We start from the raw sequence: 25,874 nt of genomic DNA, 5'->3' as shown, positions 1-25,874 counted from the left end.
ACATTGTTTTGCTTTACAAATAGACAAGTAACTTTATTAGGAGCTTCACCACTTCCTATTTTTAGATTTTAGTTAATGCCAATTGTATGAGACGCGATTTACACTCAGCATACTGAATAGTCGTATATTACGTGGAGAATTTAACATGTTGATAAGTTAAGCTGATTAAAGGAATTCTACATCCTCCCGATGTGTTGTAGATTTTTTGGTCCAAAATCTAAGTTTAATTATGTAAGTCGGTCTTTTCATAAGTTTGAATTGTAGTATAGAGTACGGGGAGATGGAGATACAACCGGAAGAAACCACAATAAATCGTTGTTTGGAAGTCTGTATTAGTGTCCCTGTTGGTATATTAAATATTCCCAGCTCCCCGGGGATTTCTTTCGTCTTTTGTGTTTTATGACAAGGGGATATTTAAGAAACCAACACCGATCTGCTGCCCCCATTACTGAGAATCTATATCTTTTCCTTACTCACTTCCATTGTCTTGCCTTTAGGCGGTGTCTGCCTAGGTACCCGTCTTCAAACATGTTAACTCATTCACCCCTGAAATTTCTTAATAACCTATTCCAACCTTTGAATGGAAGAGTTCAAATTTGCCATTATGGATGAATGAGTTAAACACAAACAAACAGGCAAACATAGTCGTCACGGAGGTGAAATAGTTCGTGGGTTTATAGACTCGACCACTCCGAAATCTTATTCGCTTGAGCTTTTCCCCGTTTTTCCCATTTTTTACTAGAACAGTTCGATAGCACCCATATGATTTTGAAACTGATTTTTCCAGTTATTGCAGATGGTACATGTAGTTCTTTATAGATATTTTGGAAATTTGGAAGGAAATCTCGAGTCACGTTGATGTCGACAAAGCCGAGGACAAGTCTAAAACATCATCAAAGGGACTACAACAAAGATTGCACAAAGAACGATAAGGCCAAGGGGTTCTTTGGTAATTTAACCGGAGAAGCTAGAGAGCCCATGTGTAGGTAAATAATATGGCATTTAGAATGATGTATAAAATAGTAGATGAAGTCTTATTTTTCTATCTTTAGAGGTCTACTGACTCGATGAACGAATAGGATGCGTACCTAAGTTATTCCCTGATGTGTTGCAATTAAATTGTCAAATACAATAATGTACTATTTTATACAATTTTCCTTGCTGTTTCGTTGTCAGTACCCTGATTCTTTATTCGATAACGTGACATTACTTGGATTTGACCTAAAATTACATTACTTGTCGTCTACGAGGCAGAAGACGCTTATCCTTCCGGAACACCTGGTTCGTTTATATAATGCAGTATTCTCCTGCTGCCCTCTGTAGGGTATACGGTACAGAAACATGTCTGTGATGACGTCACTGAGACGCTAGATTAGAAGTTAAATCTTTATAATACATTCACAGAGTTACACACTGGACCACAGTGATTGAATCTATATGGACATTCTGTGCCAAATGATTGGATATAGTACTATAGTACATACTACTGCTGTGTATCCAGAATATCATCAGAATGATATATTTCTCCAACAAACGGGCATTTATTATTAGTATAAGATTATTAAGGTGTTTAAATTATTTGTACAAAAAGTATATTGGCATTCCAAATATATCGAAAAATTATTTTAATATTCATTTTTATATAAATTATACATGTAATATGAAAGTAATAAAAAATACCCCGGCATATAAGTTATCGATGACGTCATTTGTATCATAATGGACGTTTGAAAGAAATACAACAAAATATCAAAAATATGTTGTGTTCAGATTCATTTAATGAAAAATGCGTCACATTTCATCTATCGTAGAAAATATATCATCTATTTATGTACAATGTATTTACTTATTTGTAACGCTACATGAACAGTAGTATGAATCATTATGTTGAAATGAAAGACATTTGAAGTTTATTTACATTATTACAATAAACTCAACAATACAAGAATAGCTATGCTAATCTCAAGTCGTTCGGTAAAAGTCATGATGTCTACTAGATTTATCTCCCCTTGTATAGCTTTCCGGTGTTTGTGACTAGACTGCTTTAGACATTTTTAGTATAAAAAAAATAATGACTGATTGCTACTTATCCGGTCTCTTGCTTGGCTATTTGGACATGAATCAACATGCAAAAAAACAGTACAATTTTAGTTAAAGTATATACTGACAGCATGCTACAGATAGTTAATTGCTACATGTTATGTATACATGATAAATAAACTATAATACTGTATCAATAAAATATCGCCTGCCTTCAAGTGACTAAGTAAATTAATTCAAAACTGTTATACAACCTTGCCCTAAAAGTCTAGCAACCTTATTTCCCCATATAAGCGTCTGGAGCATTTTTTTCGTGGAGTAAAGTTTCCTTAAGAATCGCGAAAATTTGGCCCCGCTAAATAATAACCGTTACAGTACTGAGAATACAGGATTACTGACACTTGGTATAGAAACCATCAGAACATCCTCAAAACCCTAACATGATAGCAGAACCACCACACTGGTAGTGATTTAGTTTTAAGGACCAGATTCAAGTTATAATCTTTGAAAAGAAATGAATGATAAGTGTACTTTACCGGTGTGTCCACGCCTGGTTAGCTAAAGGGTAACTTATCTTTCATTTTTCAACAAGGATATTATCAGACAGACAGTACAAAGGTGTGCGTAAGGATGGCAATACTACTCTTAGTATAAGAATATCTAAATTTTGTTCAAATTTGAGACTAAAAAATATCATATATTTTGATATCACAGGCACGGACTTATAGTCAATGGAATGTAAGATGGTCATGAAATAGCAGAATACGAGTTCCTTGTTCGTTGATAGAGCTGACGTTCTACGTAGAAGTTAGGATCGACAATCTTATTTTGTATTCTGACGTTGGAAAGTTTGTTTATGACCCCAGTGGAGTTGCCATGGCACCAGGGATTGACCTTTGTCGTACGTTTAAATGGCGATTTGTGTTGTGTAGTGTTGATGTACGGTAATGGTGGTTCCTTTTGGGGTCTCAGGAGACGAGACTCCCCGAGAATCTTAGTCACCTGCGTGAATGCAGATTGAGTCGTCAGGGGGCGCTGCCGTCGCGAGGAACTGAAGTTACTCTGTGTCGCCCGAACAGGTTCACTACACGTGGTTATCGCAGAATGCATTCGGGCGAGGAAAGGGATGCTTTCTACGGACCCTTGGTCAACGCTTTTGCGTTTCCACCGTCTACTCTCTTGTGCATAGCTACCTACTGCCTGAACAACCGTTACATTTCTCTCTTTGGCACTATTTGAACATTTTCTGTGGTCTAGCAACTGATTTGTATGTTTCCGTAACAAAAATGATGCTTTTGTTCCACGTGATAAAAGGCCTGGCCTTTCGAGTTTTTCGGGCGCACACATGTAGGGTGAACTGCGTTGTGTTAACGACCAATAACCATCGTCAATGAGTTCGAAGTCGTGTCGCCTCAGATTATCACCGGAAAGAAACGATAAATTGTCCTCCACTTCTTTTATCTCATTTCCGCTGTGGTGTCCTGAGTCTATATCGTCGTCCTTCTTTACTTCATTTTGCTTCTTTTCATCTCCACCTTCCTCTCCCTTTTCACCATTCTCATTACCTTCACCTTCAAGTTCTTCCTCTTCTTCCACTTCCTCCTCCTCTCCTGGTACTCGAGGAAGGGGTGGTGGTGGAGGGCGCTTTGTAAACTTGTACCAGCGTGGAGTTTTCTTAGTGTAAGGAAACCAATGTTCACTTTGAAGGTCAATCAATTCTACAATGAAGTCATGGCCGTTTTCGTAAGCAATCTGTCGGCATGACTTCCGGTAACAGTCGAACCTCTTAGTCCCTGTCTTCTCCTCCTGGTGTAAGTCCTGTTAAAAATAAACAACAGCGTGAAAACACGTACACGGACAAAATCACAACTTAATGTTGGCTACATAGGGCAAGAGTTTTCTTTCTTTCTTTAATGAAGTTTACAGTTAAAGTACCATGTTTCTGTATATTCTTAAGAGTATGAAAATATACTCTTTAGTCTCAATCCTAACACTGGTTAAACTTTGACGTAGGGTATGGACATCCTATAAGTTCTAACTTAACACTTTTTTTGACACAAGGAAACTATTTATACGAGAGAAAACTTACAATCAAATCGATTTCGTAGTTGATATCAATACCGATATCGATCAGAAATTCCGCCATCCTCATCTGACCGGTTCTCATGGCAACCATCAGCATGTTCTCGTTAAACTGAGAAAAAAATCAACAATAGATATTAAATAAAGATGACGTCACATTGTTCTCGTTAAACTGAGAAAAGATTGAGCAGCTCATTTGTTATAAGGCTTACGTCACCATGCTGTCGTTAGCCTGAGGAAGATTCAACAACAAATACATTTGTATATAATAAAAATGAAATCAGCAGGTTTTCGTGAAACTGAGGAAAACCTCAACAGCAAATGTTAAATGAAAATAAGGTCGTCATGCTCTCGTATTTTTCATTCGATGCATCATTGTAAAACTCCATTAAAATATTGATTTATTTTAATTTATTTGAAGTTTGCATGTTAATAGTTATAGGAGAAAATGCCTAGAAATATCTACAACTGATGTTTAGCGGTTTAAGATCTCCAATTATGACCTAAATCTTTTCATAAAAACAAAATGTGTTATCATCTGTTTATACCTAATTAAACTTTTCTCTTAACAACTTTTTATTCTCCATTCATGACTCATTATCTCGGTTAACGAACATCGTTGTATTTATAACACTCATTTAGCTTTAACTTAAAATCGTCACCTTAGTTACGCATACACATAATCAGCAACTGATGTTAGTTACAAAACTTACAATGAGATGTGTATTGTTTAAAAAAAATGTGTCTTTTCACAACCGTTTCTTCTTGATCGGGATCTATTAGTGTAGACTTACCGAAGTCATGTTAATGTATGTTGGTGTAGACTTACCCAAGTCATGTTACGGTATGTTGGTGTAGACCTATCCAAGTCATGTTAAGGTATGTTGGTGTAGACTTACCCAAGTCATGTTAAGGTCAGCATTAGGTTTGTCTAGACAGTTCTGCAGGGTGGCTATATCCCCCTCGCACACAGCATTATACATAGCCTGCAGGAAAATAATGTATACAAGAAACTTTATTTAACGTCGCATACAGGTAAACAGGGAACATTAGCTCTTGAGAACTATTATTGCGACAAACATATGTAAAAATAACAATAACATATTATATTACAAGTAAAGGGAGATAATCACATATATTAATAAAAAAAACCCAGTAATAATCATCACAGAAAAAGAAAGTATAAATATCCCAGGTTTCTAAGTGATTGGGAGTCCCCTATCTACAAAGGCCCCCGGGATATATATATAAAAATAGAGTTAATATATGAAAATCAGTAAATGTGATCACAGATAAGTAGTATTCAGAATAAGTAAATAAAAGACATCGTTAATAGTGAATGAATACTTGTGTATCACACAAGAATTACTTAGGACTTAGAATTAAAACACTATGAAGTGGAATATACATACAATGCTAATATAGCAAAGAATAAAAATTGACAGAATATACACTATCACAGTGTGCCGGGCGGAAAACAGATATTAACCCAGTGGTGAGTATTGCTTGAGATTTTTTATGTAAATTGAGGGGATACAGCAAGATCGCAATACTCCGGATCCCATATTTCAAGAAATATATACTGTAAAACTGAACTGAATACATTTTAAGTGCCATCAAATTTCATAAATAATAAATATTCGTTACCAAACAATTATTTCTTTTGATACCTGAATAGTGATATTTAGTTGCAAATATTATGTTAACAACTTGAATGTTTTAAAAAGGTGAAACGCTTACTTAAGGCTTTGCGCGTTATTCCAAAGTACCTGACTTTAGTGGCATAGTTTCCAGAAGTTTCATTTGTATATTTTCAGTACTAGTATTTCATCGGGTTTTTTTTTGTCACAAACCTTCTTTTCTTCCTCTGTCATTTCCGTTTCCGGTTCCGTTTCTTCCTCTTCCTCGTCAATATGCTCCTCGTCGTCTCTTCCTTCATCGTCTTTAGTGGACATACCTTCGTCATTTTCCTTGCCCACATCTTCCTTATCGTTTTCATCTCTGTCGCCTGTTTGAACCGCTTCACTTTCCTTCATAAAAATAAATCAAGACATTTCTTTATAACTCTACTCATAGAGTTTGTCTTTAAGTGCATTATTGTCAAGTTTATGATTTAAATGACATTCTGGTTGTCTCAAGTGCGTATCCAGCCGGGCTTCAAACGTTTTCTTTGTTGTCGATGTGATGACATGATTTGGCATGGAAGTTCCAGTGTTTGACAACACTTTCTTTAAAGTCATACTAACTTATGTTAAATTGATTCTTTCCTTTTTCTTGTGGAATATCATGACCTCTTGTTCGTTTGTTATTTGTTTACAGAAGTGTCACAGCATCCATGTGTCATTTTGTAAACTTGCATTATATCTCTTCGTTATCTTCTGTTTGAAAGTTGTTAATTTTCGAGTATTTAATCTGTGTTGATTACTAAGATAGTTGGTAATTTTAGAGTTTTTAATCTGTTTTGATAACTTAGAGAAGTTGGTAATTTTAGAGTCTTAAATCTGTCTTGATTGCTAAGATAATTTATTCCTAGTATCTGGTTTGTGTATAAATATCTATATATAGATATAATCAAAAATATCATGCGATTGTTAGCATCACTATCCTTTATTAAAACAAAAATATCGATATGTTAGTTCTTTGATAACTTTAATATGCCGTTAGCTTCTAATATAAAGTATACCAATATTGTTTATACACTAAAGACCCGGTATTTAACCTCAACTGTTGCTTGATCCAAGACACGACTTAAGGAAAAACTATATACAAATATTGTAAATCCAGAATATAAGATAAGATTGACAAATATATTTCTTTAAAATGTGAAAGCAATATAATCAATAAGTTTCGGAATGGAGATTTCAGACACGGAGGAGTCTCACTGAGCAGAAGTCGGTACACAACATAGCATTCAATGAATACTTGCATGAGTAAACGTTTAAGTCGAAAGTTTTCGATTACAATTAGTCGAGACAACTTTAATGTTAAAAAAAGTTCTAAACATCTGTCGCCCGAAAAAAAGAAGATAGCAACTTTTTTTTACACATTTAAATAGAATTAAGAAATTGCAGACCCGGCAGCCACGAATGTAAACGACTTGGGTATCATATATCAGTTCAGAAATGAAACACATTTGCACGAAAACATTAATCAATTTGTTGATGACGTCACTGTGGACAGCTGCTCAAATAGAAAGCTCATATTAAAAAAAGTCCGCCAAATGTGTCGGTCAAATGTTCAAAACTCTGTACACTGACACTAAAATTAAAAATTGGAGAGAGCGATCAACGATTTATTCTTCTTCGACCTGGTCGTGGGAAAACTCGTTTCGCAGAACTTTCTCTGCATATGATATACATTTGAATAATTGTGTTGAAGTGAAACAGTTTGGATTGTGGAACTTATCGTAAATAAATTGTATCACTTTGACTGTTAATGCAATAGACTGCTGGAGCGCTGAGTATAGGAGTACGTACGAGTGTAACAGCTAAGGTATATGAGGGGGAAATACCGCCTTACTGGCAAGCTAGATTTTCCCTCATACTCCTTTGCTGTTACACGTCTCGGAGCTCTTTCAGTTATTTGACCATTTGATTGTTTTATGTCCAAATATTACACCCTTTTGAGACATAGCACACTCAGAGATTCTTTCGTCTGACAAAAGTGATAGCAAACGATGTCATTCAGGTAGTTATAGGTAATATTTTCTAGAAAAGTATAACAAAATATTATCGGTGGGGTTAATGTGCAGCTTATATTAACCTGAAATTTAAGTCTGATAGTTTGACCTTTTGGTCTAACAAAACAGATGTCGCTCTCAAATTAATTCAATATGCATATAATATCATGATCTTTTACAAAACACTACTTTTTTTGTTCATCTCCTTTTTCATCATAACCCATTTAAAAGGACCGTCAATTATCATATTATTAATTTTAATTATATATCTTGTGCTATAGAAATTGCCCACTTTAAGTTTCGAACGTACTTTATGCGATCAATTTGTAGTTTTAACATTTAAACCACCGAGCTTTTTTAACTGTTAACAATTGATCTTTACATCAACGTATTGTCTCAGTACTTTATTGTCAAGTGGATGATTTTCTCATTTATAAAATCATTGTCAACTACATCTGTTATATCATGTTACCAGTAATTTGTTGACACAAGCAGAATGCAAATTTAACAATGGTTTTAATATAGTGTTACAACACTCAACATAAATTCAAAATGGGCACAAACTGATAAAAGGACGAGAATCACCCTTTTAAATATCGTTTTTATATACACCTTCACTTATCGGTATCAATTTTACGACAAAAGGTCTAGTTCGATAAATAGATAGGATACTACAATTTTATCAAAAAACGTGTCCTGTTGGCTGACGTCAATGATAAATCATTCAAAGCTCATAACAATAACTGGGAAATTAAATAACCTCCAACATTGATCAGACAGGTCGGTCTATTGTTCAGGAAAAATGCAAATTCTCGTGTAACCAGTTACCAAGGACAATCCAGCCTCACTATTTTGTTAGAGCATAATCATGTGTACATTGTTTATATGTAATATTATATTAATGTTTTTTGTAAGATGGACCCTGTAAAATTCAGCAAATAATTGGTTACTGCGAATTACCATATTTTAGCGGATACATATTTTTTCTCGATAGTTTATTCTCGAGGAGTTCAATTATTCACTCAAGCTTACATTACGAGTACAGTTACATATTCATATTGTATGCTACATTGGGCTTTACACCTGTGTTGCAGTAATCTGTGTGATGGTTATCTCCCTTTAACATTTACTAATGGACGAATTTGAAACGTGGTTATATGTCATACAAAGGCGGGAATGCCCTTATGGTGATTTTCAATAGGTGATATCAACTAGTCCCTTGATAGTTTATGCTGAAGATAATGAACTTCTTTAAAAAAAAAAATCAACTTTCATGAAATGGTGACACATTTTTTGGAAATCACTGGAATTTCTAAATTATCCATTAAAACATCACTTCTTGATATAAAATCATTTTTATATGTTTAAGATTTTTTTATGAAAATAAAATTTATGATAATGAAGTCTACAATAACTGCTTGAGAAATAAAGATAGTTAAGTAAAGTTTATATGTTTAGTCTTGCGATAACAAGAAAGTCTTATGAATAAATATATGTACTTTTGCCTCGATTCTGTGAGCCACTTTGAAATAATTAGTTTTGCAAGTTGAAACCTATCTACCAAAAACAGGTTTTTGTAGACATTAAGATTTTGGCTGAACAGGAAAAGGTCAAACAACAATGTTAAATCCCTGAGCTATAGGCCGCTTGTCAAAGAATACAATTTGCTGGCAAATTTGTCAGTAATCATCAAAGTAGTACAAAGAATTGTGGATCATTACCGTAAGGACAAAATGCTTTCCAAAATAGAAGTTACATTGTAAGAACAATGTAATGACAGTTTAAATGTTGTATTCAACCTTTTCAAAGCACGATTTTAAAATTCTATTCAGCTGAGAGCAGTCTCGTTAGAGAAAATAAGGCCGTTTAATGAAACTGGATATTACGTTATACGGATTAAGTAAAAAAGAAATACAAGGTAAAGAATCGTCTATTTAATTATTGAGTTTGTCGATGCCAAACAAAACGAACATTTTACCTCACCATATATCCATTTCGTCAGTACAGAATTCGTCATTGGTACTTAAAGTAAAGAACATTGATATTCCAAGTGTAAAATATTCTAAAACATATGCAGAAAAACAGCAAAGTGTGCATAACAAATGCTGCAACAGAAAATCTCCATAATTTAAACATCAATATTTTGACCTGGTTCAGTTCACCTTTTGAAGTTAGATTAGGTTCGGTACACTGATATATGTGAGATTTCTCTTGTGTCGCGTTGAATAATACACTGATAAACAAATAAAGCAAACTGTTTGAAAAAACAATAGGCTCCTAGGGTTCTTAGTGATAAAAAAAACCAATAGGCTCCTAGGGTTCTTAGTGATAAAAAAAACAATAGGCTCCTGGGGTTCTTAGTGATAAAAAGCATTGTTTTTATGTACAAAATTACGGATTATAAAACTACCTTTATGATTTTTGTTTATGCCAGATTCTGTTAGAATTTTACCTAGCTGATGTTATATATAGAATTCAAATATTACGGAAGTTTGATGCTTTATTATTGTTTTAATTATAATTGTTTTCATAAATGTGAATATTGTCATTTTAGAGAACATTCAATACCCAAGATACAGTATTAACAACCCCTCCAAGGGTGAAATATGATCAAAATCAGTGGACCAATAGTTACAATAACTGCAATAACTACAAATTCATATCCTGTGCGAACTTAACTACACTTATAGTATTATAACGATTAATTTCCCATGGACAAATTGGACAGCAATTACGTGAAATGCATCTTCAATTTATAAACACTTTCCCAGATATCTACTTGTGATTTCTAATTTAAGCACTAAACACGATTTATTACAAAACTTTTAGTGCTGAAAGTGCTAACATATCATTAGGTTTTCTGACAACTTAGTGACTATCTTATAACTGTCTTTTTATCCGTCCTGGTTGAACGGTTTGGGTACGGTTATTTAAAGTTTGTGAATAGAAAAAACCGTTTTGCATCAACCAACAAATACTCTGCTATTGTACAAGGACATATCTGTGATTAAATGACATCATGGTGTGCAAATATCTTTAAGTTTTGTAAGGTCATACTTACAGATCTGAAATATTGTGACACGCTAAAGGCTAAAGATAACTCTACTATAAACAGACGAACAGTTTGAAACAGTCAGAGGACGATAACTACACATGGAGAAAAACAAACAAAAATAGCTCCACACGTATATATATCGTGACACGTTAAGTGGAATTAACTCTACCCACAGTGCACCCAGCTAGGGTATCACAACAGGATACTATACCGTAGCACAACAGAACTAGTCTGGCACATACACGGAAGGTAATCCACACTGAAAAACCTGTTAAACATCTTAAGGACCCCTATCACACTGCACTGAGGTTTTTCCATATACACGGTAACACCCCCTTGCTTTCGTTTTGAACATTTCTCGCTGACCAGTCGGTTAGAGCGATAGTACAACAAGCTGAAGTCCAGGGTTCGAGTCCCGGTCTAGTCCCACTAATTGTTTACATTCAGAACACTCTTGTTTATTACAATGTACAATTGTATATTTTGTTTATTTCATCTACTTTATCTTATTTATAAAAGTCTTACAAGGTATGGTGTTCTTTTCGGAAATAGTTTATGAAAGCTGAAGTCATGCCGGATAAAAAAATACTTGGGCAGTTGTAAGATGCTCCTTTAAGACGACGCTGTTTGTTCATACAAAATAACCCGTATTTGCAGCAAATGAATAAATCTTCACACTAAAAAAATAAACAAAAGAAAGATCGGGGTTGGTTATGGTACGATAATTTTTCCGTTTTACAGAATAATATCACACTGATACGAAAATCATTTATAAAGAAAGAAAAAAACTAAAACACTAACAACATAACTATACAACTTAACCCCATATAGCATTCTAATAATTTTATAAACGAAATAAAGAAAAAATCAAATATTCATTTTAATCTATTAATCACTCAAACGTTTAATGTCTACAAAATAACAAATTGTGACTTGTGATGCTATTATAAATACAAATGGACTACTAAATATCATTTCACAATTTTGACGTACCAGTTTCGTCCCACGAGTATTTGCAGACGTTAACCATGCTATCACATTTTCTGCTGTCCTATACATAGATATTCGTCTAAACTCCCCGGATGGCTTTCTACCTACTGCCATACGAATAACTCTATAAGTGCGCATTCGATCATAAAATTGTGATATCAGGTCACATCGAGTCACTGGTATTTGTCCTTTCAAAGTATAAAGAATTATTTCTTAAGCTGTAAACAACATTTAAAAGGTTCGTAATTGTGCACTCGGTCGGTATTGCCCATGTCGCGTCAAACTTAATAATCATTATATGTTTCTTTTTATTCCAAAATTCAATAAGTTTGTGTAAAAGGGAAAATAACTTAGCAGTTATCGACAACGTGTATGTATGCTTCATTACAAAACACGTTACGTATCGGACCTTTGTACAGAAGAAAGTGTAAACAATTTCCAGATAACAATCATTTATATATCTATTAGTTTTATAGACAGGTGTAAATATATATGTATTAAATACTTGAATTAAGCTGTTAACGACGAAAAAAGGGACGGATTACTTAGCATTTAAAAGTAATAGCTTTTCGTCAGCCACAGGTGGAGTGGTAGTGACTATGTTAAGGTTGGCTGTAGTATGTGTCAACTAGAAAGATTAGCGTGTTGGTTTAGTTCATATAAATAAAATCACTGAAAGAAACTCTTTACCTCCTCTGAGGCAGAGTACAAAAATAACTATTGAAATAGCCGGCTATGAAAGAAAGACTTACAGAAATACACCTGATAGGTAACTCTATTTGGTACCAATCCAGCGATATATACGTGTTATGAATATCATGAGTACACGAGTAGAGCCAAATCCCAATGTAATCAGAGCAAACATTCAGTTTTTCGATATACTGATTTCGGTTACAATTGATTGCCGAAAGTATGTCGACAGTGCCATTTATCGATGTATAGCGTCCCTGAACTCAAGAAGTGAAGCAATACAAATACAGAAGAAAGGTTAGGCACCCAACGTTTAACTTTGAGGGAATTGGGTTGAAACATTTTGAATGAACTGTTGGCTCAGACTAATAGCCATCTGTAAACACTTATCAACCGACATAAATACAAACTTACAGAAAACCCCTCCACCTGCTATCAACAGTATTTGAAGTGCCTCGATACCAGCCAGAAAGTGACGAACATTGATCTAGATTATTTAGTTGTCAGGCTAAAAGATCAGTAGATAAAATGCCAAGACCAGAGTCATTAGAATTGACATGGAACTAGAGTAAACTTTTTGAGGGGCCTTCAGTCAAAACCTTTTATGTCAGGATTTTTAAACACATACACGAAAATAAAACATTGTCATATTTGACAAGATGTTGCATCCCCTTACCTCAACAGGCTCTGACCGTTCAGTCACATTCTCCGATATGTTTTCCGTTGGTTGCAACTCATCCCCATTGTTTAAGTCCAATGATAGCTCATCGTCATGTTCACTTATTACGGAGTCACTAATATCCTTCTCCTGCTTGTTTTCATTCATTTTACCTACAGCGTTCACTAACGGGATTTCTTCCATCCTCTCTTGTTCCTCACATTTGTGATCAAAAAGGTCCTGTTCAGCGTCATTTTGTTTCGTTGCCATAGCAAAGTCATGACGATGTCTCACCACGATTCACATTTTACCTGAAAATATACAAAATCCAAATGAATTAAGTTCATTTATTAGTCTATTAACAAAACAAAGTTCATTATTAGTTTTTTTTAAAAACGAAAAAAAACACATTTCTTATTATGTTGGTTAGTACTGTACTTAGAAATAATATAACCATTCGAACTGGATGAGCTTAGGTTATTTTCTATGACAATAATGAGAGCAAAACTATTATATATTATATCCCAACCTCTCAATATTAAAACCGAGATATGTGCACAAAAATACCTGGTTCAGTGTTCTTAACCTTAACTGTCTCAATAGATCCCTATAACCGAATTACCCCAGTACATATAGAGACAAGCGTCAAACTGGTGGTAAGGCATGTCTGTATACACACTGTACACATACACTGCTGGGTACTGTAATGTATGATCGCTCTTCATTAATACTGCACATCGTCCCAGTATTCAGTGAGCATATATATACAATATTCCATATATAGAAAGTATAGCGATCGCGACAATATGTGGTTTAAGAGAATTTTGTAAATGTGGGATATGGGTTAAACTGGAAAACATGTCTTGAAAAAGAATTTTTGATAAATATCAAATTTTGTAAACTTTTTGATGGATAAAATTGTTTGGACGATTATAAAACGCACTTACACATACTTGTATCTTTTTGGCATCTATGATGATATTATGTCACTCACTCAGATATTTTTGGCGGCTTTCATGAGAGTATGTTTAATAATGAAGTTGCTTAGTTAAGAAACAAAATAAAGTGTACGGTGTTGTGTTCATGTCTTTTTAAAATGTTGAACGTTCAATTTTGGACCACAACTCTTTTCATGAATAATGACTCCCACATATTCCGAGCAACGTATTTGTCTATCAAGACAAACGTCTAACTACTATTATATAATATTAACAATACTGTACTTGAAACTGCATTAAGTCAAATAATTAGTGTCTACAAAGAGTTCTACATAGAAGCAAGATATCAAACATATTATTACATGGGTAAGAGGATTTAGGACCACTGTACCAAGATAATCAAAGGGGTAGACAGGGATTCGAACATCGGACCTCAGATAGTTATATTATCTCTCTTGCTGATTGAGCTAAGTGTTCGATAGAAGTATCCTGACCAAAATGTGCTACATATTGAGGAAGTTGATACGTTACAGTAGCTCATGACGCTGACAGATCGCTTACACGCATTTTAACCTGATATCAAACACATTGCACTAAATGGGCTAGCTGTTCGCTTAATTATTCGTCTGCAGCGAAGAAACAAAAGTATTAATAAAATATGGCTTCATTGAAAAGCTGATTCCGATCAATAGTGAGCTCATGAATTACCACCAAATACATTATACCTTACGTCTCTGAGTAATGTATAGCCCTGTACCATGTATAACGTGATTTAATTTCAGTTTTAAATCAATACACCATTACAATTTTATAAAGACACATTTTTTGTAACGTTTATTTGATTTTAAATTGCCGATCTACCACTTACGTACGTGGTATTTACACACGGTGGGTTTCACATGATTTTAAAGCGATACTCGAAAGAGAGGCATATATTTAGTTTCATTGAAATTTCAATTTCGGTTACAAGTACATTTGTCATTGTCGATTTCTAATGTTGATTTACCTACTGGTAGTGTTCGATAAAGTATATTGACAATCACATTTACACTTACATACTAGTAACATAATTAGTTTGTTCACCAACATATATTTCGATATCAATAAATTTATCCGGTAGAAATGATTGAGCAGAGGAAATCTTAATCAATTTGGTTTAATATCATCGTTGCTGTGTAGGAGTTTCATGTTTGTGTCAAAAGTGCTTCAAAGAACTATCTTTGTTTCAATAAATGTTTGAAGTTGTATCGAGGTTTTGGAACACATATCTAGTGGTGTAAGTGAAATATTACATGATATATATCGCGGGTTTTAACAAATGTGTCTGAACAGATGTTTGAAGTTTCTATTACCGCATGAATTATATGAAAACATCTATAATTGTTTGGAACGGTGGTGATATTGATTGATAATATAAATCTAGAGTAAGATATGGTTAATCAAGCACCTTTATATTCTATTATCTAATAGCATGTCATCAACTTCTTTGTTTTATCAACGAATACATTTTTCTGAGAGGCAATATTGATATAACGACCAGATCACTTCTCGTTTTATTTAAAAGTAGTTTCCTATTTCACATGAAGTTTTAAGATTTCAATACCTTGAAATGAAAAATCATCCAGACACACAGGTGTTGCTATCCCGATAACGACCTCTGACGATTAAATCATCAACTCAAACTATTCGCATGCCACTGTCACCACGGCTTCTTAGAGCCTTAGAGATCTACTATCTTATTCTAGCTACATTATACACCTATAAAGGTACTCCGGTCTAATATCCAATATCTGAGGGTTCATTAATCACAATTAAGTTCGCAGTCTTGTAAGTTAGATTGTCTGGTCGTCCTGGGTTGTCACGATGCTTGTACAGGTAAATTTCACCTGTACTGTCTGCCTGTTCCTGAGCTTTCAAGTGAGATTATATATCTGTTATGTACGGCTGATAGGTAAAAACGGTTCCTATATACTCTGTGTTATTTGCACATCAGAAGAGGCTCAATACAAATAGACCTGAATTGCACGGCACAATTGAAGTGATATATCATAACAATAAGTGGTCCTTAAGTGGCCTATCATTAAAACTGAGTGTGGGTTCGGGGGATTAAGTATGACAATATTCATAATATAGAACTCAAAGAGCAGAATATGAAATAAAGTCAAACTCTTTTCAACCTCATTGGAACATTTACATAAATAATGTGCAACAAACCCTGAAACGAGACATTGATTATCATTCGAGAAATATCAAGGTGATTATATATCCATAAACTACCTCATGACATTCACTTTAAAACGAATCACAATTGTTGTCAGTGAAATTGTATATTTTCTATGCATGCCAACTGTAATAAAGTATGTATTTATCTTTCAATTTGATTTTGATATATCAAAACAGGTAACTTTTTTAAAAGCATTATATGTATTTTAAATAAATTCTTGCACAGGTAACATAACAATGCTATATATTGAATCGACTTTGTATGGACAAGAACATAAAGGTTCCTCAATAATACAGTATTGCATGGCAATAGATCAAATTCTAGACTAAATAATACGTTAACAGAATCAGTCACTGCAATCAAACCGGAACAAAAACCTATCAACTCAAATTAAGTGTTGTAGATGTCTAACTGTGTCCTACAAGCTGAAACCGGATTCAAACTTGGACCTTCTTATCCAATTAATACGGGTGCCAAATTAAGCGAGGTAATTAATGTTGTATTCGCATAAACATGACTTCCTTGACCTAATTTAATTTGTCAAAGCTTTGCAAATTGTCTATTAATCTACAGGATTAATCAACAATGACCACGCGTGAATATACAGAATATTAACTCCTGACAAACAGTTTTGTGTAATTTTCATAACATATTTCAAATATGACAAGGTGAACACAGGGACAGGGAATGCGGGTGTTATATGATATATAAACTCGGTTATTTGTAAAGGTCATATATGTCCACATGCCGAGAACATGCACTGAATAGTTTATATAAAGACATATATATCTACAATGTAAAGTCTATCATCGTTACCTTGCTAAAATTTGTCCAGAAAGGTGATTGCAGTATACAAGGGTTGGATGATAAAGTTGAGGAGAGAAAATGATTGATAAGCAAAAAGAAAACCGGAAAAGTTTCCGAAGCGACGAGTTCTAGGCGGCTTAACATCGCGATTGTACTGTATGCTTTCTTCATCTTTCACAGTAAATGTACTGTACGCTTTTCTTTATCATTCACAGTAAGTGTACTTTCGTTATTCTTTACCATTCACAGTAAGTATATGTTCGGGCTGACGGTCAAATGTACTGTTCTCATACTATAATGATTAGGGTTTGACCGACACAACAATCATTATATACCGTCAATAAAGAAATCTAGGTAAAAATAAACAGCTTTTAATGGGTTTCAATATGACTAATCACAGGAAATATAACGTTTATTCTCAGGACATCAAATTCATGCACGCCCTCGTAATATATTTACATAAATAAACAAATATACAATGTTTTATTTACAGAAATATTGGTTCTTTTCTCCATGGAAGATGAATTTATCACGGGTCAATTTTTATAGATAATGCATATTAACTTTTTCTAACGGAAGGGCTAAACATTTCTAGCATGCGAATTCGTCATGATAAGGCAGGAGGGCGAACAATGAGGGTCACGTTTACTACTGTTAACGTAATTTATAATGAGTCATTTAAGGGGACCACTGCACGTGTTATAATCGCGAAAAAAAACTACATTATTTTACTTTTGGAATATTTGCCCTTGTGTAAACAATTTACTGTCATTCTTGGTTAGAGTTCTTTTCCCCTGGCAAGGTATTCATCTTTTATTTTTGAAACTATGCAATTTACATGAAAGCGATAATGGTAAAGTGTTAGATCAGTAGTTGATTGTTCACGAGTTCGACATCTTGTGACCAAATATTCAAATTTGTTAATCAAACTGTACTACACCCTAGATTTATAGAAATAGCTAAGCATTCTCTTTATCGAGGAATCTTAACTATAGAAAGATCCCAGTAAGTCATTCAGCAAATTGAACCTGAATACGTTTGGAGCTACTTGCTTTTACTGACGTGTAGGTATTAAGATGTATCATTGCAAGCGTTTAAACACAAGATAAAATCATATTAGCTTTATACTCAAATAATAGAGTTTAATATATTTATAAATATAAACCCGGGGAACTCTTTATACATTTTCTTTTAAACGTGACATTTAAATAGCAGTTTAAAAGAAAGAATGTTGCTGATTATTTCTCGGTAACGTACACAAATAATCAAAATATGTATCTTGCTTACAGTCTTTTATTAACATAAGTGAAAAAGCGGCTTCTCAGTTTTTACTGACAATTGATAATTCTGTTCCTATCCCTCGTCATACATAACATACTCTTAGTTTGTTCACCCTTAGAACTCTGCTTGAACTGAACGTGTAGCTCTGGAGTGTTTGTCCAACATAATTGGCACAGAATATTAGATATGACAAACGTATCTATATATTATACTCAAGTTTTTAACGCATATTAACACTAATGCTAATGAGAAAAAGATTCCAAATGAAACGAAACGAAAAAAGGTGACAATATAGAAATATGAAAATTATAAAAAAAAAAGATTCAATAAACCTAGTGTGCAATCAACAATGTACTTTCAAAGTCGTACCTTGTGTTGATTACTAATGAATTATACATATCATGTACTAGTTCAATTTTCCTGTAAACAAAACAATGTTTCAATACAACTGGGCCTCGTCAATCCAGCCACTATAATTATCCAGCCAGTGTTTTAAAAACCCTGTTTTAATTATTCATTAATTTAGCCGTTTAAAATTCAGCCACTTTGTATAAAGATCAAATAACGAGACTTGGCTGACTGCTTTCAATTACTTTTTCTAAATATAAAATAAATCTTATTATCTCTTTTTTACTTGACGCTAAATTAAATGCTCACATACAAAGGAAGACATTCTCATCCTAGTCCTGTTTCCTTACCTGCCGAGCCTTAACGGTCTGAGCCTGTTGGTGGATATTTGGGTGTTACGTTATCTAGCCTTAGAGTACACTGCCCGGTGTGAAGTGGTGCTACTTCTACTGTACCCTACCTCAAATCGATCGCCCCCGGTTACTATTGACTCTGCCACGAGTAGGCCGACATCTTGAAATATCAACGTAAACAAACTTCGAGAGAGCCTTACCGGTTGTGTTGATATGGACATTTAAACCTTGGTTTGGAACGATAAATCACATTTGTTCTCTTCAAACGTCCCTTTGTGGGATATTCGATCAACATTTTACTTCAAATGGTTTTCTGAAGAGCATATACCAAAAGATAAATGTTTTTTGGGGTCAATAATGTTTGGAAAATACATACATGTAGAAAAAAAAATATAATTCTAGATATCTGTGTTTGCGTTCACCGATATATAGCTGTATACTTGTTTTTTCTCCGGGTTAGACGTCATTGAAAATTAAAATATCAATAGGGAAAATGCCATAATGCAACAGTCAGCTGTCATTCAAAAGCAGCTCTGTTATTAAGATATTTTCGTATTTGTTTGAATCGCATTAATAGAGTGAATAACACGACCGAATCAATATCAGTAACCAATTAATCAATAGGCATAAACAAGTATTATATATATAGACATAAACAATTAGGTATATAGATAGACATAAATAAAATAAAATAAATATACAACATTTGATATAGCGCCCTATCTAGCTAACATAAGCCACTCTAAAACGCTTTACAGTACATAGATATACAATTTAATACAATGAATACAATTAGCATATACATTAATCAATACAATTTTGAGGAATTCGCAGGACATACACGATTGTCCTATCTTCCTTTAAAGTTAAAAACTATTTACAGTATTTTCAACAGTAGAATGCTTTTTCAGCTCACTTACCCAAATGAAATGCCGTTTCTTAAATTCCATAGAATTGACCAGAGGTAGTTCTTTCCGGTTTGCGTATTAAATCTATGAAATCCTAAGAGTGTGGAATATTTCCATTTACTGAACGTCGAAATAATGTTAGTTACGCATTAATCATGTAAATTCTTATAAAGTTGATTTTATGAATAACCACATCAAATTTAAACCAATATTTGTATGTCCAGTTCCATTTTCCACAAACAACGACTGATCAAAGTAATTGTGGAAACAGAAAAAGTCTCTATAGCGTGCAGACGTATTACGCTAAGATTGCAAATAAACAAATTGTTCCAGCTATGCTGAGCAACACTGAATTCAGGTACCTTCACGTACCGACCGATTCTCTCTAATAAAACGTATATACTAATACACCAACCTATATTGACACTTGTTCCCACCATATAGACCCGTACATATCACACACACACACCTGCATTCTCTATCATATACAGTGATTGAATTCCGTCCTACTTTGAGACTTAACAAAATCTTAAAGTAAATAAACTGTCCTGTTGCCAATTATACACCTCTAAATGGTAAACGCTAGCTACCCCTTCTGTGAAATAATGTTCTCAGCCCAATAGAGCTGCAGATATCCATGTAATTATATGTAACTCCTTAAAGAATGAATAGGAAATATTCACCTGGTACATTGTATTACTTAAAATCAATACCTTTTCAGAAAAGATAAATTGTGTTTGACAATGTTAATTTTTAATCGTTTCGAAATTCTTTAATTTCTCATAGGAATTCACTGATTCTCTGTATTGACAATATCCGATAGTTATTTTTATTTTACATCTTTAACTTCTGAAACTTTTGTAACCTTTTCAGTCCACTTGAGCAATGAATATAACTAATGGGTTACAACTGTCATTTTTTCCATAATTAATTTCTGATTGTTTAGGGTTCATCGGTTCATAGAAACATAGCGTATTATCCTCCAGAAAAATAGTATTCGCGTAAAAAATGCATTTATGATTATTTATTTTTTGTTGAAAGATGAAATAAGCACTCTAAATTGATCAAATTATCTGAATTAAGATTGATTTTTTTGGAAAATACAGGGGAGTTTAATGTTGAGGAATTTACCGCATACTATTTTTGTGAATTCTTAATCGAATTTTATTTTGCACTTTCTTATTCAGACCATTTCTATTAGGGTCCTAATTACACCAAAAAGAGTCCGTTCTAGAATAAACAGCACTCTTTATTCTGAATAGATAGGAATTGTTATTTTGGTGGCTGTGATTTACGACAACAAAATAACAGTACATTACAGACCAGCACCGTACACAGACACACTATGAATCGGATACTTCTTTTGAACAAACAGATTTGTCACTAATATGATGACAATAATTGCTCCAAGTTTTACAATATTCACCTTCAGGCGTTACAGGAATTAAGCTTTTGTAAAACAAATATCACGAAGGCATGATACCAGGAAACGTTCGCCCAGTCAAATATTCGCCCTTCACATGTAAAATATATATTCGCCTAGCGTTGATTTCGCCTTGGCGAAATAGATGAAAGGTTTGTTTTGTGTACAAGGGAAAGACGAAACTGATCGTCTTTTCCTCAAAGTGTCAGGAAACAATGGCTCTCCAGCTCAAGGTCGGTGCCAGAACTACTGAGACTGTCGCAGCTGTTAAAAACCTAGGTGTATACTTTAAATTACATTACGTAAATATCGGTTATGAAGAAACTGGGGGTGCTTTTCTATTTTTTCCTGATTTAATATCATCACAATGTGCAATTAAACATATTTGGGTTGAGAATGTGATATTTAATAATTTAACCTTTGTTTCCGTTTACTTCTGAAGATTAAGAATTTCGCTAAATTCGTTTCATAAATGGCCTACTAAGTGTATCGTTTGTTTTAGTGAATTCGCGTTAGGCATCGTTCACTAATTCAAGTATCGCGTGAACATTATTTGTATTTTACATAAGACGTAGATATTAAGGGAAAGGCATAGTCTATATTTAGCGTTACAGGGAATGATTATTGTTAGGAATTAATTTGGAAATTTTCAGTCTGACATTCTCCAATATATTACCAAGAAAAATATCAAGGACAGTCGTACAAGCTCCATCGATACGCAAACCACACTTTCTATTAATAAAGACAACTGGGGATCCCACGATGACCGGATGACGACTTTGTAAGCCAAAGTAAACACTTTTTATGTCTTAATATCGATTAATAATATTTTTGTTTCTTTTCCCACACAGTTTGTATATATTGCCTTCACATAGTTCTGATTTTTATAGAAGTTTTCTGTCATATTTGTTTTATTATTTGATGACACCTGATCATGCATCTAGATAAACTATTTATAATTCTTCACAAGAATTCCTCAGAAAATTAGGGTCCCACGTCCCACAGCACTCCTCGCGTTTACAACTCACGTACTTTATCTTTGAATATTTTGCGTTAGTCTATCATGAATTTGCAGGAAATTTAATCCAAACTATGTTATCACGTACACTTATGTGAATAAAAATCATCTTTTTACTATATATTACACATTTCAGCAATGACCTTTTTTTTTTTTTTTCAGCAATGACCTAACCAGCAGTTTATTGGACCTGCATTGACAACATTGCTTGTACTAATCACCCGTAGGTGTCTTTTGTCGTTACAATCTTAGTGATGAATTTATAGGTAAATCCTTTAACGTACAATACAATAATATCACAATGTCACTAGCTTGAAGGACTCATTTCTCAAAAACTAAAAGTAGGTATTTCCAGTTCTGCCCACGTTTCAAGAACGGGTACTGTGGTAGTTTGACGAAATGTCTGTAGGTTTCAAAGAATTTGGAAAACCCGGACACAGAAAGTATAAAGGGTTATACGATATGAGAGAGAGTTAGCGTTCCAAGTTAACAGCAGTTTGACAAGAACATTCGACGAACAAACATGGAACCTCACTCTGTCATACTTATTTTTGCAACACTGATGACATATCATGTCCTTAGCTCCTCGTCTGATGTGGACAGCGGCTCTACGGCTCAGTTTGTGTACAGCGTTGGCGACCCTCAAAGATGTATGCAGAAAATCTTGAATAAAAACTTACTACGTTATGAAGTACTACCAGGAGGCGGATGGGACAATTTACGAAACAAACATGGGAGTCAAGTGATATATTATAACTAAAGTCTTTGTCAAACTACAGACGATGGACAATATTTGTTACCAAACGGAATCTACACTGTACCATTAAAGAAAAGCTACTGGAAACATTTGCCGAGCTAATTACACATTGGCAGAACTACACGTCCACAACATCAAACACGATCAACGCTGAGGCTGGCTTCCATATTGAACATTTTGGCATCGGAGGGTCCTTCTCGCATGAGACGGGAAGTGTTCGTTCTCGACAAATGATGGATGAATCCGTGACCACAAAGGTTCAAATGAGGTATGTTCGATATTCTGCTAAACTTCAACCAGACACGGCCTTTAATCCGAAATTCAAGGCGAGGTTGTTGACAATTTCAACACTGATAGCAAAAAACGAAACAGACATGGCCCGTTACGAGAGCCAGCTTCTTGTTCGGGACTTCGGCACTCACGTCATCACCAGTGTAGATGCCGGGGCTGTGCTTGTCCAACAAGACCAGATAAAAACCACATATGCTCGTTCGTACAGCATGGACATGAGTAAGGTCCTTGTCTCCGCAAGTGCTTCATTCGAAAGTGTTTTTCGTATCAAAACTGGCAACAGCCATTCGACGTCGAATGAAATGATTGACCAGTATCTTAGTAACAGAACACATTCTGAAACAGATACCATTGGTGGGTCAGTGTTCCAACCACAGAACTTTAGTCTGAGTGACTGGGCCGAAAGCGTCGCAGAGAATTTAGTGGCCGTCGACCGAGCTGGAGATCCACTGCACTTCGTTATCACTCGAATGGCCTTACCAGAGTTACCCTCGTCTGTAATCAACGAACTTATCATACATGTAAAAAACGCCATTAATTTGTACTACAAACATAACATTTACAAGGGATGTACCAATTACGACTCACCCAATTTCAGTTTCCAAGCCAACGTTGAGGACGGAAGTTGTCAGAGCTTCTCGAACAACTACACGTTTGGCGGAGTGTATCAAAAATGCTTCATATCAGAAAACATGAAGTCTGACACGTGTGCTGATCTCCGACAGTTGAATCTTTTGACAGGTGAATACTCTTGTCCTGCGAACTATGAGGCGGTTATGATTGACAAAGGGATTAAACGTACGCCAAATACAGTAAATCGATGCCATGACTGTGGATTTCTTTGGTTGTCAACATGTTGTAAAGATTACGCGGCTTCCCAAACAGCGTTATACTTAGGATATTGGTGTGTATCTAAAGGTAAAGTATCGGCCAACACCGGCTATCTGTTTGGTGGACTGTACACAAGCACCATCGGAAATCCATTGACGGGTGGCCGAATCTGTCCTCCGTACTTCTACGCTTTGAAAGTCAGTAGTAGCTTGCGAGTTTGCGTCAGTGATGATTACGAACTTGGCTTCCGTTACTCTGTGCCTTTCGCGGGATTCTTCAGTTGTAGAACTGGAAATCCTCTGAAGCTGACGTCAGACGAAGAGGTTAAACACAGACGTAGTAACACTAACATGTTTGTTCTGAAAACTTTCCTGAAAAGCGCTGGGCCTTCTCATTGGCCAAGAGGCTGTCCGACCGGTTACAGCGAGCATATGGCTGATGTTGCAAATGGATGCGAAATATCCTACTGTATCAAGGCCAACGCTTTGAGTGGACATGGCCTGCCGACTATCATACGACCTCCGTTTATGGAAATTCCTATTGATGGATTTTCGGATAATTCCAGTTATAAAATAAGCGAGGACGGTATGGAATGGGAGAATATTGAAGGATCCGTGGAAAGTCAGAAGAGCGACAAAAAGACAGTAAGTGTGGCAGGAGTTGTGGCAGGTAGCGTCATCGCGGCAGTAACACTGATTGTAATCATCATCGCTTTTATATTATTAGGTCGCGTAAAAGTCCGAAATTCGCGGCGTCCCACGTCCGAATCTCGTCGTAAACAATCGGATCCTCCTAGCCCAAATATATATGTACTGAACAAGTCTCCCAGTGGAAACACTGAAGTATAGATGGTAACTTACATTTCTCAATATTCAATACTAACAACAGTTTCGTAGATTGCATCTTATTCTTAATATAGAAAAGTGAACAATACGCTATCATGTATGTTTACCAATTTCTTCTTTATAGCATTGTTTAATATATACCTGTTAGAGAGGGACAGATATATCTATATATAAGGGTGATCATTAGCGATGTTACCTCTTAAAATGTTCATGAGGGTGTGTGTTTCCTTTAAAACAATCCAGACATGAATAAACCACCCAATACAGACAATGATGACGTCATATTACATTCTTTTTAAACATGACACCAAAATTAATAATGCACTTTTAGGTAAGAATTTGTGGACTAACAAAGATTGTGTCTTAATTAGATTCAGTTACATTTAGTTTAGATGTGTTTAGCAAGAACTGTTCAGAGACTTCACTGCATTCCTTAATGCAACGATCTGTGTTGTAAGAACATTTTTAACCGGTTTTTTTTATATATTGATATGAAATGCAAATTAATTAGCACAGATCATTGCATCAACAATATATTGTATCTACAGTTCTTTTTAGCTTTCACTTTCAATTTTAGCCTTTTTAAAATATTAATTCCTCTCCATCGGAAATGTTGCTACAAACTAAAATCTTCGTTCATTAGTTTTGACACATAT

The 25,874-nt window shown here is 34.7% G+C and overlaps 2 protein-coding genes across 8 annotated transcripts in view; one reads left to right on the top strand and one right to left on the bottom strand.

The window, feature by feature from the left end:
• Positions 1 to 1,765: 1,765 nt before the first annotated feature.
• LOC110460601 overlaps positions 1,766 to 25,874 on the bottom strand; it is a 46,068-nt gene continuing 21,959 nt past the window's right edge. For 2 of the 7 annotated variants that reach the window (XM_021513594.1, XM_021513593.1), the window contains 5 exons: positions 13,213 to 13,505; positions 5,976 to 6,152; positions 5,022 to 5,108; positions 4,130 to 4,234; positions 1,766 to 3,858 (listed from right to left, as the gene is read on the bottom strand). In XM_021513594.1, coding sequence (XP_021369269.1) covers positions 2,788 to 3,858; positions 4,130 to 4,234; positions 5,022 to 5,108; positions 5,976 to 6,152; positions 13,213 to 13,464 — 1,692 coding nt within the window. In that variant the 5' untranslated portion in view covers positions 13,465 to 13,505 and the 3' untranslated portion in view covers positions 1,766 to 2,787. The other 5 variants (XM_021513599.1, XM_021513596.1, XM_021513600.1 and 2 more) reach the window with 5 other exon arrangements.
• On the top strand, positions 21,692 to 25,221 carry LOC110460620 (macrophage-expressed gene 1 protein-like). Its single transcript, XM_021513642.1, has 3 exons — positions 21,692 to 21,757; positions 22,130 to 22,257; positions 23,274 to 25,221. The coding sequence occupies exons 1-3, from the start codon at positions 21,692 to 21,694 to the stop codon at positions 25,219 to 25,221; spliced, it is 2,142 nt and encodes a 713-aa protein (XP_021369317.1).

The sequence above is a fragment of the Mizuhopecten yessoensis genome, unplaced genomic scaffold (genome assembly GCF_002113885.1).
Source record: "Mizuhopecten yessoensis strain PY_sf001 unplaced genomic scaffold, ASM211388v2 scaffold10441, whole genome shotgun sequence".
Taxonomy (NCBI): domain Eukaryota; kingdom Metazoa; phylum Mollusca; class Bivalvia; order Pectinida; family Pectinidae; genus Mizuhopecten; species Mizuhopecten yessoensis.
The sequence above is the reverse complement of the archived record's forward strand: the minus strand, read 5'-3'. Positions and strand labels throughout refer to the sequence as shown.

Excerpts from the sequence above, each read along its gene's own strand:
- LOC110460620 (XM_021513642.1), top strand. The coding sequence starts at position 21,692 with ATGGCTCTCCAGCTCAAGGTCGGTGCCAGAACTACTGAGACTGTCGCA. Across the intron at positions 21,758-22,129 it reads CAGCTGTTAAAAACCTAGGT|TCTGACATTCTCCAATATAT; the intron begins GTATACTTTAAA and ends GGAAATTTTCAG. Across the intron at positions 22,258-23,273 it reads GATGACCGGATGACGACTTT|ACGATGGACAATATTTGTTA; the intron begins GTAAGCCAAAGT and ends GTCAAACTACAG.